Source organism: Aegilops tauschii, chromosome 5 (genome assembly GCF_002575655.3).
Source record: "Aegilops tauschii subsp. strangulata cultivar AL8/78 chromosome 5, Aet v6.0, whole genome shotgun sequence".
In the NCBI taxonomy this organism is placed as follows: Eukaryota; Viridiplantae; Streptophyta; class Magnoliopsida; order Poales; family Poaceae; genus Aegilops; species Aegilops tauschii.
The window spans coordinates 458,464,750-458,483,065 of NC_053039.3; the positions used below are offsets into that span (position 1 = coordinate 458,464,750).

Genomic DNA, 18,316 nt, shown 5'->3' on the forward strand with positions numbered 1-18,316 from the left:
CCGCCCCAACTTGGCAGGTGTCGGGGGAAGGGAGGGGGGGGGGGAGACCACCTCTCGTCGCAGCCGCCCTACATCAGCCTCATCATGGATGACGAGGACGGCGACATCGTAGGCGGACACGACGACGGCAGGCATATCTACCCTTTTCTGTTATTTTTGTTAATTTCAAATATAACTAATGTGCGGACGTGACTTTCTAATAAAATTTTAAAAATAGTTCATGAATTACAAAAAAGTTTATTGATTCATAAAAAGTTTGCTGATCCGAAAAATGTTTGTGAATTTTTAAAAAAAATCCACCAATTTTGAATGAAATGTTCGCCGATTCAAAAGAAAATGCTTAAAAACCGTTCACAATATAGAAAAATGTTCACAATTTTAGAAAAATGTTTGTAACTAGTAACAAATGTTCACGATTTTTAGAAATGTTCCCATATTTATAAAAAATGTTCACGAATGATCGAAAGTATGTAGTTAAACAGTAATGCTTCTGAGTTTTTGTGACTATATACCCGCTTGAATTTTGAAGAATTATCTGCCAGGCTGGATTGGAATATTATAGTATGTTTAAAAAAACGTTTCTTGAAATTCAGAATAATTCTTTGAGTTGCCAAGTTTTTTGACAACCACGCCATTTTTTCGAAAATGTGAACATTGCTTCAAATTGTGAATAAAATTAAAAAAACATTTTCTTGCATTTGTGAACAAGTTTTTAAAATCATACGATAAGATGTGAACAAAATATGGTTATCGTCGTTGAAGATTATGATTTTTTTTTCTTCCGTTGCAACGCACCACCCCTTTTCTATATATAATTAAATCAGTCGGCCTCTTGTTTGACTAGGTTTGGCAGAGAAATTAATCCTCTGTCAGGTCTTGCTTGATCTGTTTATTAAGCTGGCTGGATCCGGCGTCGGTGCTGCTGCTGCCACGCTTCCTGCTCTGCTCACGCGACGTCTCCACCATCTCCTCCATCATGGGAGTCAGGTACGGCCGGGCCTTTTTCGCCGACTGCAGCTCCACCGCCGAGGCGCGCTGCTGCACGTGCGAGCTCATGCCAGCCATCAGGCATGCGCGCCCCGTCTGCTGGTACTCCCGCCGGTCCCCCACGCGGGCGCTCAGGTCGCGCAGCTCCTCCTTGATCGCCTCACACGTGGGATCATCTCCCGCCATGTTAGGGTCTCTCTACTGATCTCACGAATCACTTACAGATACAAGGATTTGGGTAGCTAGATTACATGAACAAGCAAGAACTAGGGGATTGAGGAGGAGAGCCAGAGGTGGGAGAGGAAGCCGCCGTGCCGTTTCAGTCGTGATCCAACCGGATGACCTGCTCGATCCACCCTTTCAAGTATTTGTAGTCGCTGGCTCCATGGCCTGGATGCTAGGCCCGACCCTCTCATGCCGGCCCACGGCCCACCCGTGGAGGGTTGCTAACACGCCATCCCAGGCGCCGACCGCTCCACCGCCTTTAGCCGGGAGTCCAGTATCCGCGCCGCGCCAGCGTGTTGCCCTCCTTCAGCTGCCTCCCGTGCGGCCGCGATGTCTTGGGCCGTGGCAAGGCGGACGCGCTCCCGCTCCACCTCCATGCACGGAGGCGACATGTCGGTCAGCTCCAGCGGCCTCTGGATCACCGCCGCGGGTGCGGCGGCGTTTGCGGCCTGCCCTGTCGCGGCGTCCTTGTAGCCGCAGGTCACCTTGATCAGGCGGGTGACCGACTCCGCAGGCCGGGCTCTCGACACGTACACCAGCACCAAGAAGCGCCTCTCCTCGTCCTCGTAGAGCTCTCCGACGTCGATGGAGGCGGCGCGGCCCTCGGCGTCCACGTGGTTGCCGTAGCAGCCCGACTTGACTTCCTGGACGTGCACGCCTCGGTGCAGGCACGTGACGGCGATGCGCGCCTCCTGCACGGCGACCGACAGGAGCCCGCCGATGCACTGCGCGAACGAGTCCTGGATCGCCGCCTGGTTCCCGACGAAGGAGAAGGTGCCGCCCGTGGCCTGCGCGATGGTGTGCAATGCCGCGACGTCGTGGTTGGCGCCGAAGCCGAACGTGTGGACCGGCCCGGGCCGGCTACCAGCGAGCACGAACAAAGGCGGCACAAGGTCCATGTACCTCTTTGCCCTGAGGCGCGAGTCCTGGCCGTCGGAGAGAAGGATCATGCTGGCGACGGAGTTCTTGTGCCGGCGGCCGACGAGCACCTGGGCGCCCACACGGAGGCCCTCGCCGATGTTGGTGCCCGACTCAACAACAAGGGAGTCCACCGCGAGCTTCGCCGAGGCCTTGCCCGCGTCCGACATGCGCGCGAGGCAGGTCAAGCGGGCCGCCCGACCCGAGAAGGACACGACGGAGAGGCGATCGGCGGGGCCGAGTTGATCGACGACGAAGGCCATGGCCTGTTTCAGCAGCGCCGGCTTTTGGCCCTTCGAAAAGGTGCGATGGCACCCGGGTTCCCCGACACCCCCTTATCCAAGCCGTTCCTCGATCTGAAGATTCGTGCAGTGTCATAGCCAGCAGCAGACCACATGCGGTGTCAGGTTAATTAAGCACTGAGACATACAGGGCAGGCCCTAGGCTTTTGGAAACAGTATGCATGCAGGGTGTCACCGCGGTAGGCCTGGCAGGAGGCCAGGCGGGCCATCATACGGCGGTGCAGTGACGCAGCTGGCAGGGTTCCCCATGCCCAAAATTGTTTAACTTTCTTTTTACATCAAGTTACCCACCCCATCACGTCTTGCATAAACAAATGAAAAAACGCCATGGCCCATAAAGTAAGCGGTCATAAGCTTTGACGTGGAGTTAGTCTAAAGAAAACCTGGAGTTCGTCTTTGGTTCTGGTACGGAGACCAAGGGTATTATCTAGGGTACATTGTCTTTTTTAAATAAACTTTCCACAGTTCACATCTCTGATGAATCACCACGTGCTAAAAATACTGCAAAAAAAAGTGCTAAAAATATGGGTCCACCAAGCTTAAAAGTAATTATAGATCTAACGGTTATATTTAATTGATCTGTCACATTAAGGGTCGGATGTTTCTGATTAATGTGGGAATTTCTAGAATATTTCTCTATATTTGACCTGTATTTTCCTTTTTTAGGTGTGTATTTTTCTTTTAGTAGATAATAAAAATAGATATGTTAAGACGCATCTGTACAAGGTTCACGATTCAAAATTGGAAAGATTAACATGGAAGCGGACAACAACTCTACATGATCCTTCAATTTATTTATGTCTGCACCAATGTTTGTTAATGATAGCAGTGGCGGTGCCAGGATGAAAACCTTGTGATGTCAAGCTTTTCCAATGATTTTTTTTTTGTAGAAAATGAAACAAGAACAGAAAACGCCATACTTTATTGCGGACATATTTATGGTAGCAGTCCTTTGTGATCATGCATATTTTGATCTGTACACATGATGGCATGGTACTAGAGTGGAATACACCGGTTTCAACATAAGTTACTATTGAGACAATGATAGAAAAATTTGTCGCCTATTCAGTTCTGCAGATCAGACTTGATATATTTTATTATGAAGAATGCAATTCTTATTTATAAATAAAAACAATAGCTTACTCCCTAATATTGCTACAGAAAAAAAGTGATACATAAGGAAGAATATCACAGTGTTGGCAGACAAAACTTACAAATAAAAATGGAAAAGTGGAGGCCTTGCCCTGGTGTTGGATCGGATATAGAGTGCCGACTAGTATAGGAGTATTGATCAACACGATAGATAATACATGTGCGGTTGCGGGTGGGTTGCTCGCGGCTCGCCGGACGGCCAGAGGTCGCGGTTCCTCACGTCTCACGGCCAGATCAGAGATCGCCAGCTCCGGGCGAGGCGACGGACGGGAAGACATTGCAGTGCGGCGGTTGTTCACGGCCATTCAAGAGAATGCAGTAGTTGGAGAAGTTGAAGGAGATCGCGTGATTTCGGGATCAACCGATCCGGTTCGTTCAGGTAAGTGATTTTGGACTTCTATATGGCCCAACCACTTGTTACCCAAATAGATAGTAGATGATAGATGGGTCTGTTTCACAAGGAAAGAAAAAAGGATGATAGATGGGTCAGTGTAGACGTGCAGTCAAATTCCATTTTTTGTTCGTTCACCAGCGTGGTATGCGTACCTGGGGTTCAACGACCTACGAAAATCCTGTGTTGTCAACCGACAACACAGGCATAACGTGGCTTCGCCACTGAATGATAGGCACATAATGCCACGGACCCTTAGAAAAAACGCTACCAGTAGAACATGTTTTAACTACTGTCATGGTCCAATGGTGTGCCTGGAATACCTTGCAAGATGTACCTCAAGGTGTACCCGGAACAACTTGCAAGTAGATGTACCTCATGGTGTGCCCGGAACATGTTGGAAGTAAATGTACCTCACATATTATGTGGACCAAGTGCACTCCGCCTACCTATACCTACGCCCGGCAGTACTAGGTATTGGTGTATGATGAACTGCAAAAAAAGCGATATCATGTGCATGGTACAAAGAGTTTTTTGGCTTCCATAGTCCAGGTTAGTACACTGTTGGCTTCCATAGTGCAGGTTAGTACAAGTTTTTGGCTACTCTATATGGAGTCCTAAGCGTCATCTCGTCATCCGCCCACGGGCTTAGTGGCGGGGGACAGGCCTAGGGAAACTATGGCTATAGCCCTAGGCCTGGAAACAATACCCTTTGTAATTCCTTAGAAAGTACATAAAATCATGAAAGTTCATCTCTCACGCTAGGCCCCAGGCGTAATCCACTGCTAGCTTCGTCACTGCACGGGCCCACACGTCAGCCTCCCAGCCACCCTTGGGCGCGTTCATTTTTATGGTTGATTGTACCAAGTTCTAGTATGCCTGATTATACCAAGTACAAGTATATAGTTGTCCATTCAATGTACCAGGTACATATACGACTAAATGTATCAGGTACAATTATACGATTGTGCACTCAATGTATCAGGTACATGTATGATACAATCTACCAGGTACAAACGGTTGTTCACTTAATGTACCAGGTCAAGTATGCCTGAATGTATCAGGTACAAGTATGCATTGTCCACTTAATGTACCAGGTACAAGAGTAGCCTTGTGGCGGCCGAGTGTACCAAGTCCAATTACTGTGCGCTAACTAGGTACATGTATGTTTGTGATGGGTTAATGTACTCACTATCGCTACAAAAGCATCAATCTCATCGCACCATTCCAAGTTGGGTTCTCATCCTGATGTTAGGGAAGGAGACAAGCTTGTGTTGGCGACATATGTGGGTGCACAATGGGAGTTGTCCGTGTTCGACGTGAACGGATGCGAGAAGCTCGTGAATGTTCTCGGGGAAGTGTTCGAAGGAGGTACCGCGGATGCATGTGTTGCTCGATGCTCGTAGAAAAAAAATCTTTTCCATTTTTTATTGATGATGTGAATACTATTATTATGTTGGGTGTTGTTTTGTGGGGTCGCCTAAATGTGCCAGGTACAATTATTCCTCAGTGTACTACGTACAAGTACATAGTTGACCATTTAATGTACCAGGTACATATATGCTTGAATGTATCAGTTACAAGTATACAGTGGCCCACTTAATATACCAGGTACGATAGTATCCCTGGGGTGACCAAATGTACAAGTCCAATTAATGTGTGTTGTTGATTGTACCAGGTACATATATGTTTGTGATGGGTGAATGTAACAGGTACAAGTTATGGGTAACTACCAATATTACTGCCCAGCATAGTGCATCTCATCCGAGCAGTCCTCTCCTCCTTGCAGGAAGAGTCGTTGGACGACTCGACATAGTGCTTCTATATTTACTTCATATCTGAATCCATTGTTTCAAAGAGGAATGGACAACAAAATTTAGCATGGGCAATCCAGCGAGCACTTGTCGAGCATGGTGACTACCGTATGGGCGAATGGTACGTTTGCAGTGGATGGAGCAGTGGTCTGAATCGGCTGACGATGAGAAGCGTCCCGGATCCCGTTCAAGTAAGGGCAGGGCGGCCGGGGTGTTGGAATGACGGAACTGACAATAGAGAAAATAGATGGAGATAAAGTTTGTATTAATGGATGTGTCGGGTCGGGGGGGGGGGGGGGGGGGGGCGTACGCTTTTAAGCATGGGCCTTAAGTGCGGGGTCGGGGGAGAAGCGGCTGGGGGTGCCAGAGTCCTGCACGGCTATCAAACACATGATGAGTAACAGCTCTGGCAACTGTGATGGTTGTCCGTTATTGTAAAATCTAGTTTATTTGGTGTTTTGCCGTACTTATTAGTTTAGTTCTACCTAATTGCCGTGTTGTCACATGAAAAGTTTATCGATTATTCTAAAACATAGTTGTCGATTGTTCAAAAGTAAAACCTTTGCAATTGAAATAAACAGAAAATATAATTTTGTTTTGTGTTAGTTGTGATTGATTTCGAGGTGGAAATCCCCATTTCCATCACTCGTCACCCTAACCGACTGGTGGGAGCTTCCTTCATTGCCGCCAATTCCCTCCACCCACATGTTCTTCATCGCCGGCGCCAGAATGTACCAGGTACAAGTATGCCTGAATATACCACGTACAAGTATGCCCTCATGTACAACGTACAAGTATGCCCTAATGTATGTGTGGGGTCCGCGGGGGTGTAATTTTAAGCACGGGGCCGAAGGAGAAGTAGCCAGGGGTGCCGAGTCCTACACGGCTTTCGTACGCATGATGAATAACAACTCTAACGACTGCGATGATACTCACTATACCGCAGTAAGACATCAATCTCATGGCACTATTACAAGTTGTGTGCTCATCCCGATCTCAAGGAAGGAGATGATTATGTTCGCGACATATGAGCGAGCACAATGGGAGTGGTCCGTGTTCATTCATCGGGTTCCATGTTTGACACACACATTCATTTCCGGTAAATATGTAATGATTTTTTTTCTTGAACCACTCGCCCCGAATATAGCAAGTCCAATTACTATGTGCTGATTGTACCTGGTACATGTATTGAAAAATAAAAAAAATATTTTTTAGAAGTATAAATTTTTTAGTGACAAACATTGAAAAAGTTTTCAACGCTTGCAAAAATTTCGTCGTGAAATGACAATTGTAGAAGCTATGGCCAAAAAAAAAAAAATCATCACTCTAAACTGATATTGGAAATGACATTTTTAGAGCATCGATTTTTTTTTTAGCCAGTGCTTCTACAAATTATTTCACGATAAAATTTTGCAAGGGTTGAAAACTTTTGTCAATGTTTCTTACTAAAATTTTCAGAAATTTTGTTTTTCTAATATTTGTTGTTTTTACTGTTCAGCCGAGTGCTAAGAAATTCCATGTCCAGTAATGGGGCCTTTCTATTAGATGCATAGCTAAGCCGAAAGTAATCTGTATCCTATCCAAAAAAAAAGAATTAATCTGTACCCGGCACATTACCATCCATGTAACGGGCACATGCACATCTGAGCCATCCGGATAGAAGTAATCTGTATTCTGTACCTCACATGTTACCAAATACTGTATGTATTGGGCACATGCATGAACCCTTGCATGCACACGGTTGCAAGGCACAAGCCTGCTCGGCCTGCAGCAGAAAGATTCTTGCTCACCTGTTGTTAAAACGGCCACACGCCACGCGCTGTCAAAAATTACGGTCCCAATGAGCGAAAGATGTGTAGTCACATGGATGCATGTGACATGCTGAAAGCCTCAGTGGCCCTCTAGATTTATCACCGAGCAGGCCGATGGGTGTCAATCCGGATGTAGAAAGGCGCAGTGGATTCTGCCCTACAATGAACAGTGCGAGCAGCTAGGCTTAGTTTTCTTTGTCTCCCGCATACTAGACCTGCTAATACAACTTTGTACAGAGCCTTGGTCCAGATCTCGAGCAGCTGTTTTGTGGATGAACGCTGGTGATAACCGGGTGCCTAAACACCCGGGTGTCGAAAGTCCATTCTCTTTGGCCCTTCATGCTGCCGCTGACGTCGAGCACGGTGACGAGGTCGAGCGGCGCGCGCGCCACGTCGGCGGGCGCCCTGGCATGGACGAGCACCGCGAACCTGTCCCTGAACGCGCCCCTTCCGATGGCCGGGAACTCGCAGTGAGTCTTGAGGACCAACCCCCGGCCGTTGTTTGCCAGGGGTTTCTTCTCCTCCACCGGCTCGTCGTCTTGGTAGTACGCGGCAGCCGGGGCCGGCGGCGGCGGCGGCGCAACCTTGGTGTGCGACATCGATGTGCTAGCTAGGGTTCGGTCGATTTCGTTGGCTAGATGGATTTGAATCGGCCTGTGCCTAGCCCAACTGCCGGAGTATATGGAAGGAAAATCTCCTATAACGTAACTTGCTCCATGCATGCAGGGACATCCCAAAACATATTATTTCTTTCCAGAAATGTAGGATGTTTTCCATACCTATATGGCCTGCACAGTTTTTTTTTCAGGGTGAAAGGGATTTCATTGCTCAAGGAACCTACAACATAGGAACATCCGCAGGCCCAGATCGCACCCACACAGCTGTGCGATCCTCCACACGGCCAAAGGCAGCTTTTTTTTTTTTGCGGGAAAGGAACTTTTCATTCATCAACCATAGTGATTACATTCAGAGATGACGATGCTAGCTATTTCGACTAGGGAGTTTCGAAGCCAACAGGCAGTGCGCTGTTGCGAGCGCCCCATACAAGCAAGGGTGTGACTCGTACATTTGCATACCTGCTAATTTTAGCTAGACTAATGTTCCTTTCATGAGTCAGAATCCTTCTGATCTCACTAATCTGGTTCGCATACCTCGATCGCTCCATATCATTAGATTGCACCAGCTTCAACAATTCGGCGCAATCCGTTTCAACAACCAACGGCAAGCTGGACCAATGGAGAGCAAGCCGAAGCCCCTCGTCCATAGCTGCCATCTCCGCTTCTAGAGGGCTCCCACAATTAAAGAGCACCCGCGTCGCAGCGAAGATGACTGCGCCTTCATGATCACGCAAAATCATCCCAGCCCCGGCTGTACCATCCTCCTTCAGAAAAGCACCGCCAACATTCAGTTTAGCATAGTTCACATCAGGGGCCTTCCATTGAGGTGTGGCTATTATTTCATGTGTTTTCTTTGACATGCTTCCCGAGTAATCGATCACCTGCTTGCCCTTTGTCAAGTCCACCTCGGGATGTTGTTGTATTGCAAGTAGGGAATTGATATAACTCGATAGGAACCGGCGCGAGGCCTCGATCGGGACTGGGGGTTTATGATGTGTGATCTCATTTCTTGCATACCAAATCCTCCACATGATCATCAAGGAAGCAAGCTTCTGTACATCCGGCAGTTTATCAAGCAGACGTAATAACCAATCTGGCTCAGCGTCGCGCAGGTCGGCTGGGGTCGGTAGTGCCCAATGCTCTCTCATAGCCTCCCAAAGCACCGCTGCATGAGGACATATGACAAGAGCATGGTGCACATCCTCCTAGCATGGTGCACATCCTCCTTTGCCTGGCCACACAGCAAGCATGTTGAGTCCAGTTCAATGTGTCTGTGCGTCTTGGTAGCTTGTGTAGCTAGGGCCTCTTGGGCAGCTTGCCATGCAAAGATACGTACTTTGGCTGGTGCCCCGTTTTTCCATATCAGGTTCCACACCGAACGTCGTCCGTCCGGCTGGCCGCTTGAGGCGCCGTTGTCCTGCTTTGCCATCTGTTCCTGCAGACTAAGGTAGTAGGCGCTACGTACCGAAAAGCAGCCACGTTTGTCCGGGTGCCAAGCAAGGAAGTCGGAGTCTAATCTGCTTGAAGCCTTGATCTGAAGGATGCAATCAATGTCTGGCTGATAGAAATGCTGCCGGAGAAGATTTATATTCCACGGACCATCAAGGTTGAGCAGTTCAGAGACCCACTTTAGGCGACAACGACGCTTCGGGGTGATCGGCCGTCGAGACTGATCGCGAGGGAGCCAAGGATCTCGCCATATGCGGACCTGCGAGCCATTACCAATACGCCAAATAATACCTTTTTTTAATAGCTCCAGCCCATACTCCACTGCTTGCCATGTTGAGGAGGCATTATCGGTGAAGACGGTGTCGACCAGGAACCCATTGGGGTAGTACTTTGCCTTGAGCACTTGTGCACATAAGCTTTGGGGGTTCTCAATTAGCCTCCATGCCTGCTTGGCAAGCAACACTTGATTAAAAAGCTTCATGTCCCGAAATCCGATGCCACCATGTGACTTGGGCCTGAGCATAATGTCCCACGACACCCAGTGAGTACGGCGTTGTCCCTGTGCCGCCCCCACCAGAAGTTGTGTATCATTTTTGTTAAATCCTCGCATAAGCCGTCAGGGAGCTTAAAGACGCCCATTAGAAAAGTCGGAAGCGCTTGGGCGACTGCCTTAATTAGCACTTCTTTCCCTCCCTGAGAGCCCTCCCCCCATTGCACAATTCTCTTCACCATTTTCTCTTGTATGCTTTGGAATTTACCCCGAGTCATTCTCCCCTCCGGCGTGGGCAAGCCTAGGTACTTAGGTTCGAACTCCACTTGGGTAACCTGCAGCAGCGTTTTAATTCCTTCCTGAGTATCAACCGGGCAAGATTTTCCAAACATGAGAGAGCACTTATCAAAGTTAACAAGCTGACCCGTCCCTTGAGCATAAGAATTGATAACTTGCTGCACGCGTACAGCTTGATCCACCTCTGCCTTGAAGAATAGGAGTGTGTCATCGGCAAAGAGCAAATGTGATATTCCAGGGGCATTGCGGCATACTTTTAGTGGCACAATATGATTGTTATTTATCTCTCTTTGGAGAAGTGTTGATAATCCATCTGCCACAAATAGGAACAAAAAGGGCGAGAGGGGGTCTCCTTGGCGCAAACCACGGGTGGGGAGGAACGAATCCAGCAAGGTTCCATTAAATTTGACAGAGTAACTCACCGAGGTCACACATGACATGATCCACTTGATCCATCGGTAATCGAAACCTAGGCCTTTCATCGCATTCTCCAAGAAACCCCAGTCAACACGGTCGTACGCCTTCGAGAGGTCGATCTTATACGCACAAAAGTTCTTCTCTGGATTTTTATTTTGCTCAATGAAGTGGAAGCACTCAAAAGCCACTAGTGCGTTGTCCGTGATCAACCTCCCGGGGACGAACGCACTCTGGTTGATGGATATAATCTCTCCCAGCATGGGCCTTAGTCTATTTGCTAAGCACTTGGCTATCACTTTATACAACACCGTGCAAAGGCTAATCGGTCTGAAGTCTCTGAGTGTTGTAGGTACATCCACTTTGGGTATAAGGACAACGGCAGTGTGATTAATATTAGCCGGCATCTCCCCTGTAGCAAAGAAAAGCTTCACTGCCAAAATAACTTCCTCTTTCATAATGCCCCAGTTCCATTGATAGAACCTCGCGGGAAAGCCATCTATGCCAGGTGCCTTTAAGGGCCCAATTTCAAACAAGGCATCTGAGATCTCACTGGCAGTGAACTCCTTGCACAACCTTTCATTCATCTCCACCGATACCTTGGACTCGAAGAGTGCAACTATTTCCTCCGGATTAAGGTTGGGGTCGCGGGTAAAGAGGTTTTGGAAGTAAGCAGTAGCCATAGACTCCAGCTCGGCGGATGAAAATATCCAATTCCCATTTGCTTGCAGCTTTGAAATTTTATTTTTCTTGGCTCGCCATATGGCTTTCCGATGGAAAAATTTGGTATTCCGATCACCTTCCCTGAGCCAATTAATTCGGGACCTTTGGAGCCATAACATCTCTTCTTTGTATAGTAGTTCATTCAATTTATCCGACACCCTGCGTACCTCTGTGCTATCAGCTCCACTATTTAACATCCCTTCCAATTCAGTGCGTACCTCCTGTAAATGCTTTAAGATATTACCAAATTTACGGCTGCTCCAGTTTTGCAATGATTTCATGACATTTCCGAGACAGCTTTGGATAGCCTCCATATCACTTTTATCGCCAGCAGCAGCCCATGCCTGTTCAATGACCTCGGGTAGGTCTGATGCTCTCTCCCAAAAGAGCTCATACTGCCTGCACCTTCTCTTGTTCTGTTTCAATTGTTCAGCCTGCAGCCTGACTAGAAGGAGACAATGGTCAGAGCAAGATGTAACAATATGTTCCACTGAGGCATCCGGAAAAATATCCCGCCAAGCATCATTCGCCACTGCTCGATCGAGTCGTACTCTTACGTTCTTCCTACCGGCGCGTTTGTTATCATAAGTGAAGGGAACACCACTGAATCCGAGATCAGTGAGTGCGCAATCATCCAGAGCTTCACGAAAGGACTCCATCTGTCTCTCAGCGCGGGGGGTTAAAGAGAAGTGCTCGAACTGCCAGACGGCCTCATTGAAGTCACCCACAATGGTCCATGGTAGGTCTGACTTTTCTTTAAGCTCCCGCAATTTGTCCCACATAAGGTGTCTATTCTCCACCCTGGGTTCACCATAAACACAAGTTAAGCGCCATGTCACATTACCCGGAGCAGTACCAATATGTGCGTCAATGTATCTGTGAGTAGTCTCTTTTATCTCGACATGCAAGTGCTCATCCCAAAAGAGAGCCAGCCCACCACTAAGCCCTTCACTACTGACACCCTCAAAACCTTTCAGACCAAGCCGGTTGCGCAGACGCCGAACTCTATCTTTAGCCTGTCTAGTTTCACATAGGAAGATAAACTGAGGATCGTGCACTTGATTGAGGGACACAAAGGTCACGAACCGTTCAGGAACCGCCAATCCCCCGGCAATTCCACACTAACCCTTTCATAGCTTCAGTTGTTGTCGTCGTTCTATGCGACGGTGGCGTCAGTACAGCACTAGGGATCCTGGTAGAGCCGCCGGGGTCAAATTGCACTCCTTCTAGACAAAGGCTGTTGCGAACCCTTCCCAAGTCTGCTCCATAGTGACTTTGTCTAAAAAAAAGCTACATAATGACTAACAGTGTTCTGGTTCCTACTAATGTGAGCAATAGTAACATCCCTATGTCAAAAAAAAACACTTAATTTCGTTAACCATCATCACATGCAGCGATCTGTTCAGTTCAGGCGACTGGATTAACTTCACAGTCTGTCGTGGAATTGTCACGGCAGATGTCCTTAGTGTGAGGACTTAGTCGCGAGGCCAACGCATCTATGTGGTAGCTTGAGAGGGGTTGATCGGGACGAGAGACGCAACACACAAGACAAGGATTTAGACAGCTTCGGGCCCCGGGAAACATCATCCGGTAAAAGCCCTACATGCTGTTTGTGGCTAGGTCTCATTATGCTCATGGGGGAGACGCCGCATAAGCCGGCTCCCCTTTGTTGTGTCTAGCCTTAACGATTGTTTCTTTTTTCTCCCCTCTTTGGGGTGCCCTGCCCCTCCTTATATAAGTTGAAGGGACGGGTTACATGACCAGTCCTAGTAGGATTAGGATTACTCAATTACAAGTGGAGTCCTAGTCTTGCTTCCTTTGTAAGGGAATATTCCTTACGCTTTCCTCTTAAGCCGGCCCACCATACCATGAGCTGGCCTTCTGGGCCTTGGGCCAAGTCTTCTATCTGACCCGCCGTCGGGGCCATCCATGAGTCGTCTGGTTCATGAGCTGTCTGACCAATGAGCCGCCAGACCCATGAGTCGCTAGTTCTCCGCCGGGTCATCGGTGAAATGCCAAGTCCGGCCGGATCATACTTCCGGCCGGGTTATACCACGGGGTATATCCCCGACATTAGCCCCCAGTTTAATTTGGATTTATCCATGTTAAACTGATCCTGCAACATAAACACAAGAACAAATTTGACAAGTTGTGCTCCGGGTTAAATATTCTTATAAGCCGGCACCTGATCATCCTTAAGTCCTTGACATTTTCTCCTGGAATATCCGGGTCAATAGGCCAGCTTCATAATCCATTTGCTGACATTGGCTCTTGTAAAGAAATATTATAAGAAATAATCCATTTGAGTCAGCCTTCAAAGCTCTGACTTAACAAAAATATTGGTCTTGAAATATTCAACTGATATTCAGCCGGCTTATGATTGCCAAAATTGTCGGGTTATAAATAAATGATGTCGGGTTATGATTGTTGCAGACACCGGGTTAATCTGGTCTGCTCCAAACTGAGAATTTGAAGATTTTTTCTTCCTTATACGCATATCACCTGTAGCCCCCAAGTGCCGGGTTGTCATGCTTGCAGCAACCTGGGACTTGTAATTGCCTTATGCTCATGAAAACTTCAACCAGTGTAGCCCCCAAGGGCCGGGTCATTATGCAATAATGAGCAGGGACTTTGTAAATATGATCATGTAAACTTAACCAGCAACGTGTAGCCCCCAAGGGCCGGGTCAGTAAGATATTACCGAGCTGGAACTTTGTATATGATTCATTGATAATAACAGCATATGATGTAATCTCCACCATGGGGCTTGAACCCACGTCCACAAGGTTAAGAGCTTTGCACTCTACCAACTGAGTAGTGGATCTTTCAATATAATGGATTAAGACTTGTGCACCTTGAATTTTCGACAGGAGCAATTGGTAGCCCCCCAAGGGCGGCTCATTTAGAATGTGATGAGTCGGGTCTTCAATAAGTTGAGCAAAAAATGACTTTGCATTAGCCCCCAAGTGCCATGGTACATGCTGGCAGTAACATGGGACTTGCATATTCGATGTAATATCAATTTGAATAATGTAGCCCCCAAGTGCCGGGTCGTAAGCCTGCAGCGACTCGGGACTATTCCTTCCATTGTAGAATAAATCATATCCATTGATAAAATAATAGCCATTGCGCCAAAGCGACTTTGAATACCTCATCTGTTGATAAGTAAATCTGGAGTTTAAATACCCGGCGGCTCTTGGCCGATGGCAATTTAATACGCCTCCATTGTAATCCAGAATTTTTATAACCCGGCGGCTTATAGCCTTTGAGAAAATCAAGAATTGATAACCCTTTTGAGACACCAATTTCAATCTTTGATGATGGTCTTGAACTTAATCATTTATGTACGTCATAGCTCTGTAAATCCTGCACAGAGTTTAAACAACATATGCCCTGGCGACTTCACGTCAAAAGCCAGGGCGGGTAACCACCCAAATATAGTCTTATCCTGCACACAAGTAGATCACAAGATCTCTTGGCGGTTTACCGCAGGGCGGGTCATAATATCTCACATATAACCATTGTGATATTGAATTTGTACTGCCGGTTTACATGACCTGTGCAGTAAGGGTGATAACCCAATCTTTAGAAATCAAGACTTCCAAATATTTATGATTGTCATATGATGGCGACTTATCATCCAAAGTCAAGCCGGGTTAATCGAAGCCACATATATGCTTCAGATATGAACAAAAAGGGTCTTAAGACAAAATCAAAGATCGCTTTCAAAAAACTTAAGCCAAATAGAAAGAAAAATTGAGGCTTCTGATTCGAATACGATCAGTAAACCATTCCAAAGGGGTTAAGCTAGGATTCGAATACGATCATGTAGCCCCCAGTGGCTTTGGCGTTGCGCCAATCAAGAGGGTACCAACAGCTATGTTCTCTTTGGTTCGAATACGACCTATGTTTGAACAGGAAGCCCCCTAATGATCTTGAGAGTTTTTTTAACGACTCTGATTCGAATACGATCAAAGTCGGTTCCCAAAAGGGGTTGAGCTATGATTCGAATACGATCAAGAAGCCCCCTAGCGAGCTCGGTAGTGTGCCGATCAAGAGGGTACCGACAGCTATGTTCTCTTTGGTTCGAATACGACCTATGTTTGAACAGGAAGCCCCCTAATGATCTTGAGAATATTTAACGACTCTGATTCAAATACGATCAGGGTCACACCAAAAGGGTTATGCTAAATTTAGCACTTAAGTTGAAGGATAGCCAAGATAAATTGGGTCAATCTAGTGGCTATCCATGCGGAGAAAGAAGACTCTGGAATTTAATTTGGAAGGCTAATATCCCTCAAAAGATAAGGATTTTTGCTTGGAGGGCCGCGACCGATAGCTTGGCGGTCCAGACCAATAGAGTTAAGCACCATCAGATTACTTCAGGTATGTGCTCCATTTGTGGAGTAGAAGAGGAAAGCACATTTCATGCCCTAGTTATTTGTCCTAAGGCTCGTGCACTGCGACTGGCCTTGAGAGAATCGTGGAATATTCCTGATGAAGAGTGGTTCAAATTATCGGGACCAGATTGGCTATTGATTTTATTGGATTTTTTGAGCTTGCAACAGAGAGAGCAAGTTTTGTTTCTGTTCTGGCGAGCATGGCACCTGAGAAATGATTTAATTTTTGGGAAAGGGAAGGAATCCATTGCTGCATCTGCAATTTTTGTGGTAAACTATTGGTCTTCTTTTACGTCCAGTCACAACTCTGTTGAGGTTGTTACTAGTAACAAAGGTAAAGGAAAAATGGGAGGTGCTACACCAGGTTTCGCAACATCACAAGAACAGGTGGGATGGAAGCCTCCTCCAGATGATTATATCAAGATCAATGTTGATGCCAGCTATGTGGAGAGTATTAGTGCGGCCAGTGTGGGGGTGGTTGTTAGGAACTCATCTGGTGAAGTTATTATTTCTTCGTAACTTTCTAGGTCAGTGTTGCAGCGTGAACGAAGCCGAGCTACGTGCTTGTCTGGCAGGCCTTTATATAGGTATTACTCTGTTGGGGAACGTAGCAGAAATTTAAAATTTTCTACGTATCACCAAGATCAATCTATGGAGTAATCTAGCAACGAGGGGAAGGGGAGTGCATCTACATACCCTTGTAGATCGCGATGCGGAAGCGTTGCAAGAACGCGGATGAGGGAGTCGTACTCGTAGCGATTCAGATCGCGGTTGGTTCCGATCTAAGCGCTGAAGAACGGTGCCTCCGCGTTCAACACACATGCAGCCCGGTGACGTCTCCCACGCCTTGATCCAGCAAGGAGAGAGGGAGAGGTTGGGGAAGACTCCATCCAGCAGCAGCACGACGGCGTGGTGGTGATGGAGGAGCGTGGCAATCCCGCAGGGCTTCGCCAAGCACCGCGGGAGAGGAGGAGGAGGGAGAGGGGTAGGGCTGCGCCGAAAGAGAGACGTTCTCGTGTGTCTTGGGCAGCCCAAACCTCAACTATATATAGGGGGGGAGGGGGCTGCGCCCCCCTCTAGGGTTCCCACCCCAAGAGGAGGCGGCCAGCCCTAGATCCCATCAAGGGGGGCGGCCAAGGGGAGGAGAGGGGGGGGGCGCCCCACTAGATGGGCCCTAAGGCCCATCTGGACCTAGGGTTTGCCCCCTCCCACTCTCCCATGCGCCTTGGGCCTTGGTGGGGGGGCGCACCAGCCCACTTGGGGCTGGTCCCCTCCCACACTTGGCCCACGCAGCCTTCTGGGGCTGGTGGCCCCACTTGTTGGACCCCCGGGACCCTCCCGGTGGTCCCGGTACATTACCGATATCACCCGAAACTTTTCCGGTGACCAAAACAGGACTTCCCATATATAAATCTTTACCTCCGGACCATTCCGGAACTCCTCGTGACGTCCGGGATCTCATCCGGGACTCCGAACAACATTCGGTAACCACGTACAAACTTTCCCTATAACCCTAGCGTCATCGAACCTTAAGTGTGTAGACCCTACGGGTTCGGGAACCATGCAGACATGACCGAGACGTTCTCCGGTCAATAACCAACAGCGGGATCTGGATACCCATGTTGGCTCCCACATGTTCCACGATGATCTCATCGGATGAACCACGACGTCGGGGATTCAATCAATCCCGTATACAATTCCCTTTGTCTATCGGTATGTTACTTGCCCGAGATTCGATCGTCGGTATCCCGATACCTTGTTCAATCTCGTTACCGGCAAGTCTCTTTACTCGTTCTGTAACTCACATCATCCCGTGATCAACTCCTTGGTCACATAGTGCACATTATGATGATGTCCTACCGAGTGGGCCCAGAGATACCTCTCCGTTTACACGGAGTGACAAATCCCAGTCTCGATTCGTGCCAACCCAACAGACACTTTCGGAGATACCTGTAGTGCACCTTTATAGCCACCCAGTTACGTTGTGACGTTTGGTACACCCAAAGCATTCCTACGGTATCCGGGAGTTGCACAATCTCATGGTCTAAGGAACTGATACTTGACATTAGAAAAGCTCTGAGCAAACGAACTACACGATCTTGTGCTAGGCTTAGGATTGGGTCTCGTCCATCACATCATTCTCCTAATGATGTGATCCCGTTATCAACGACATCCAATGTCCATGGTCAGGAAACCGTAACCATCTATTGATCAACGAGCTAGTCAACTAGAGGCTTACTAGGGACATGGTGTTGTCTATGTATCCACACATGTATCTGAGTTTCCTATCAATACAATTCTAGCATGGATAATAAACGATTATCAT

The 18,316-nt window shown here is 47.7% G+C and overlaps 3 protein-coding genes across 3 annotated transcripts; all 3 read right to left on the reverse strand.

The window, feature by feature from the left end:
• Nucleotides 1–273: 273 nt before the first annotated feature.
• On the reverse strand, nucleotides 274–8,199 carry LOC109762181 (E3 ubiquitin-protein ligase WAV3-like). Its single transcript, XM_020321000.2, has 3 exons — nucleotides 7,940–8,199; nucleotides 1,439–2,427; nucleotides 274–1,163 (listed from the first exon to the last, which is right to left on the reverse strand). Exons 1-3 carry the CDS (start codon nucleotides 8,197–8,199, stop codon nucleotides 859–861), a joined length of 1,554 nt encoding a protein of 517 aa, XP_020176589.2. The 3' UTR covers nucleotides 274–858.
• Nucleotides 8,200–8,594: 395 nt separating this feature from the next.
• On the reverse strand, nucleotides 8,595–9,365 carry LOC141023008 (uncharacterized). The gene has a single exon (XM_073499313.1). The coding sequence runs from the start codon at nucleotides 9,363–9,365 to the stop codon at nucleotides 8,595–8,597; it is 771 nt and encodes a 256-aa protein (XP_073355414.1).
• Nucleotides 9,362–12,372, reverse strand: LOC141023009 (uncharacterized). Its single transcript, XM_073499314.1, has 6 exons — nucleotides 12,159–12,372; nucleotides 10,876–12,035; nucleotides 10,492–10,641; nucleotides 9,926–10,111; nucleotides 9,554–9,751; nucleotides 9,362–9,448 (listed from the first exon to the last, which is right to left on the reverse strand). Exons 1-6 carry the CDS (start codon nucleotides 12,370–12,372, stop codon nucleotides 9,362–9,364), a joined length of 1,995 nt encoding a protein of 664 aa, XP_073355415.1.
• Nucleotides 12,373–18,316: the final 5,944 nt, after the last annotated feature.

Coding starts and splice junctions, on each gene's coding strand:
- LOC109762181 (XM_020321000.2), bottom strand. CDS start 8,199: ATGTCGCACACCAAGGTTGCGCCGCCGCCGCCGCCGGCCCCGGCTGCC. Junction 2,428..7,939: donor CTCGACGTCAGCGGCAGCAT/GAAGGGCCAAAG, acceptor TCGCACCTTTTC/GAAGGGCCAAAAGCCGGCGC. Junction 1,164..1,438: donor GTCGGCGCCTGGGATGGCGT/GTTAGCAACCCT, acceptor ACATGGCGGGAG/ATGATCCCACGTGTGAGGCG.
- LOC141023008 (XM_073499313.1), bottom strand. CDS start 9,365: ATGAGAGAGCATTGGGCACTACCGACCCCAGCCGACCTGCGCGACGCT.
- LOC141023009 (XM_073499314.1), bottom strand. CDS start 12,372: ATGTGGGACAAATTGCGGGAGCTTAAAGAAAAGTCAGACCTACCATGG. Junction 10,112..10,491: donor GAATTAAAACGCTGCTGCAG/GTTACCCAAGTG, acceptor CTTGCCAAGCAG/GCATGGAGGCTAATTGAGAA. Junction 9,752..9,925: donor GTATTGGTAATGGCTCGCAG/GTCCGCATATGG, acceptor TGCATCCTTCAG/ATCAAGGCTTCAAGCAGATT.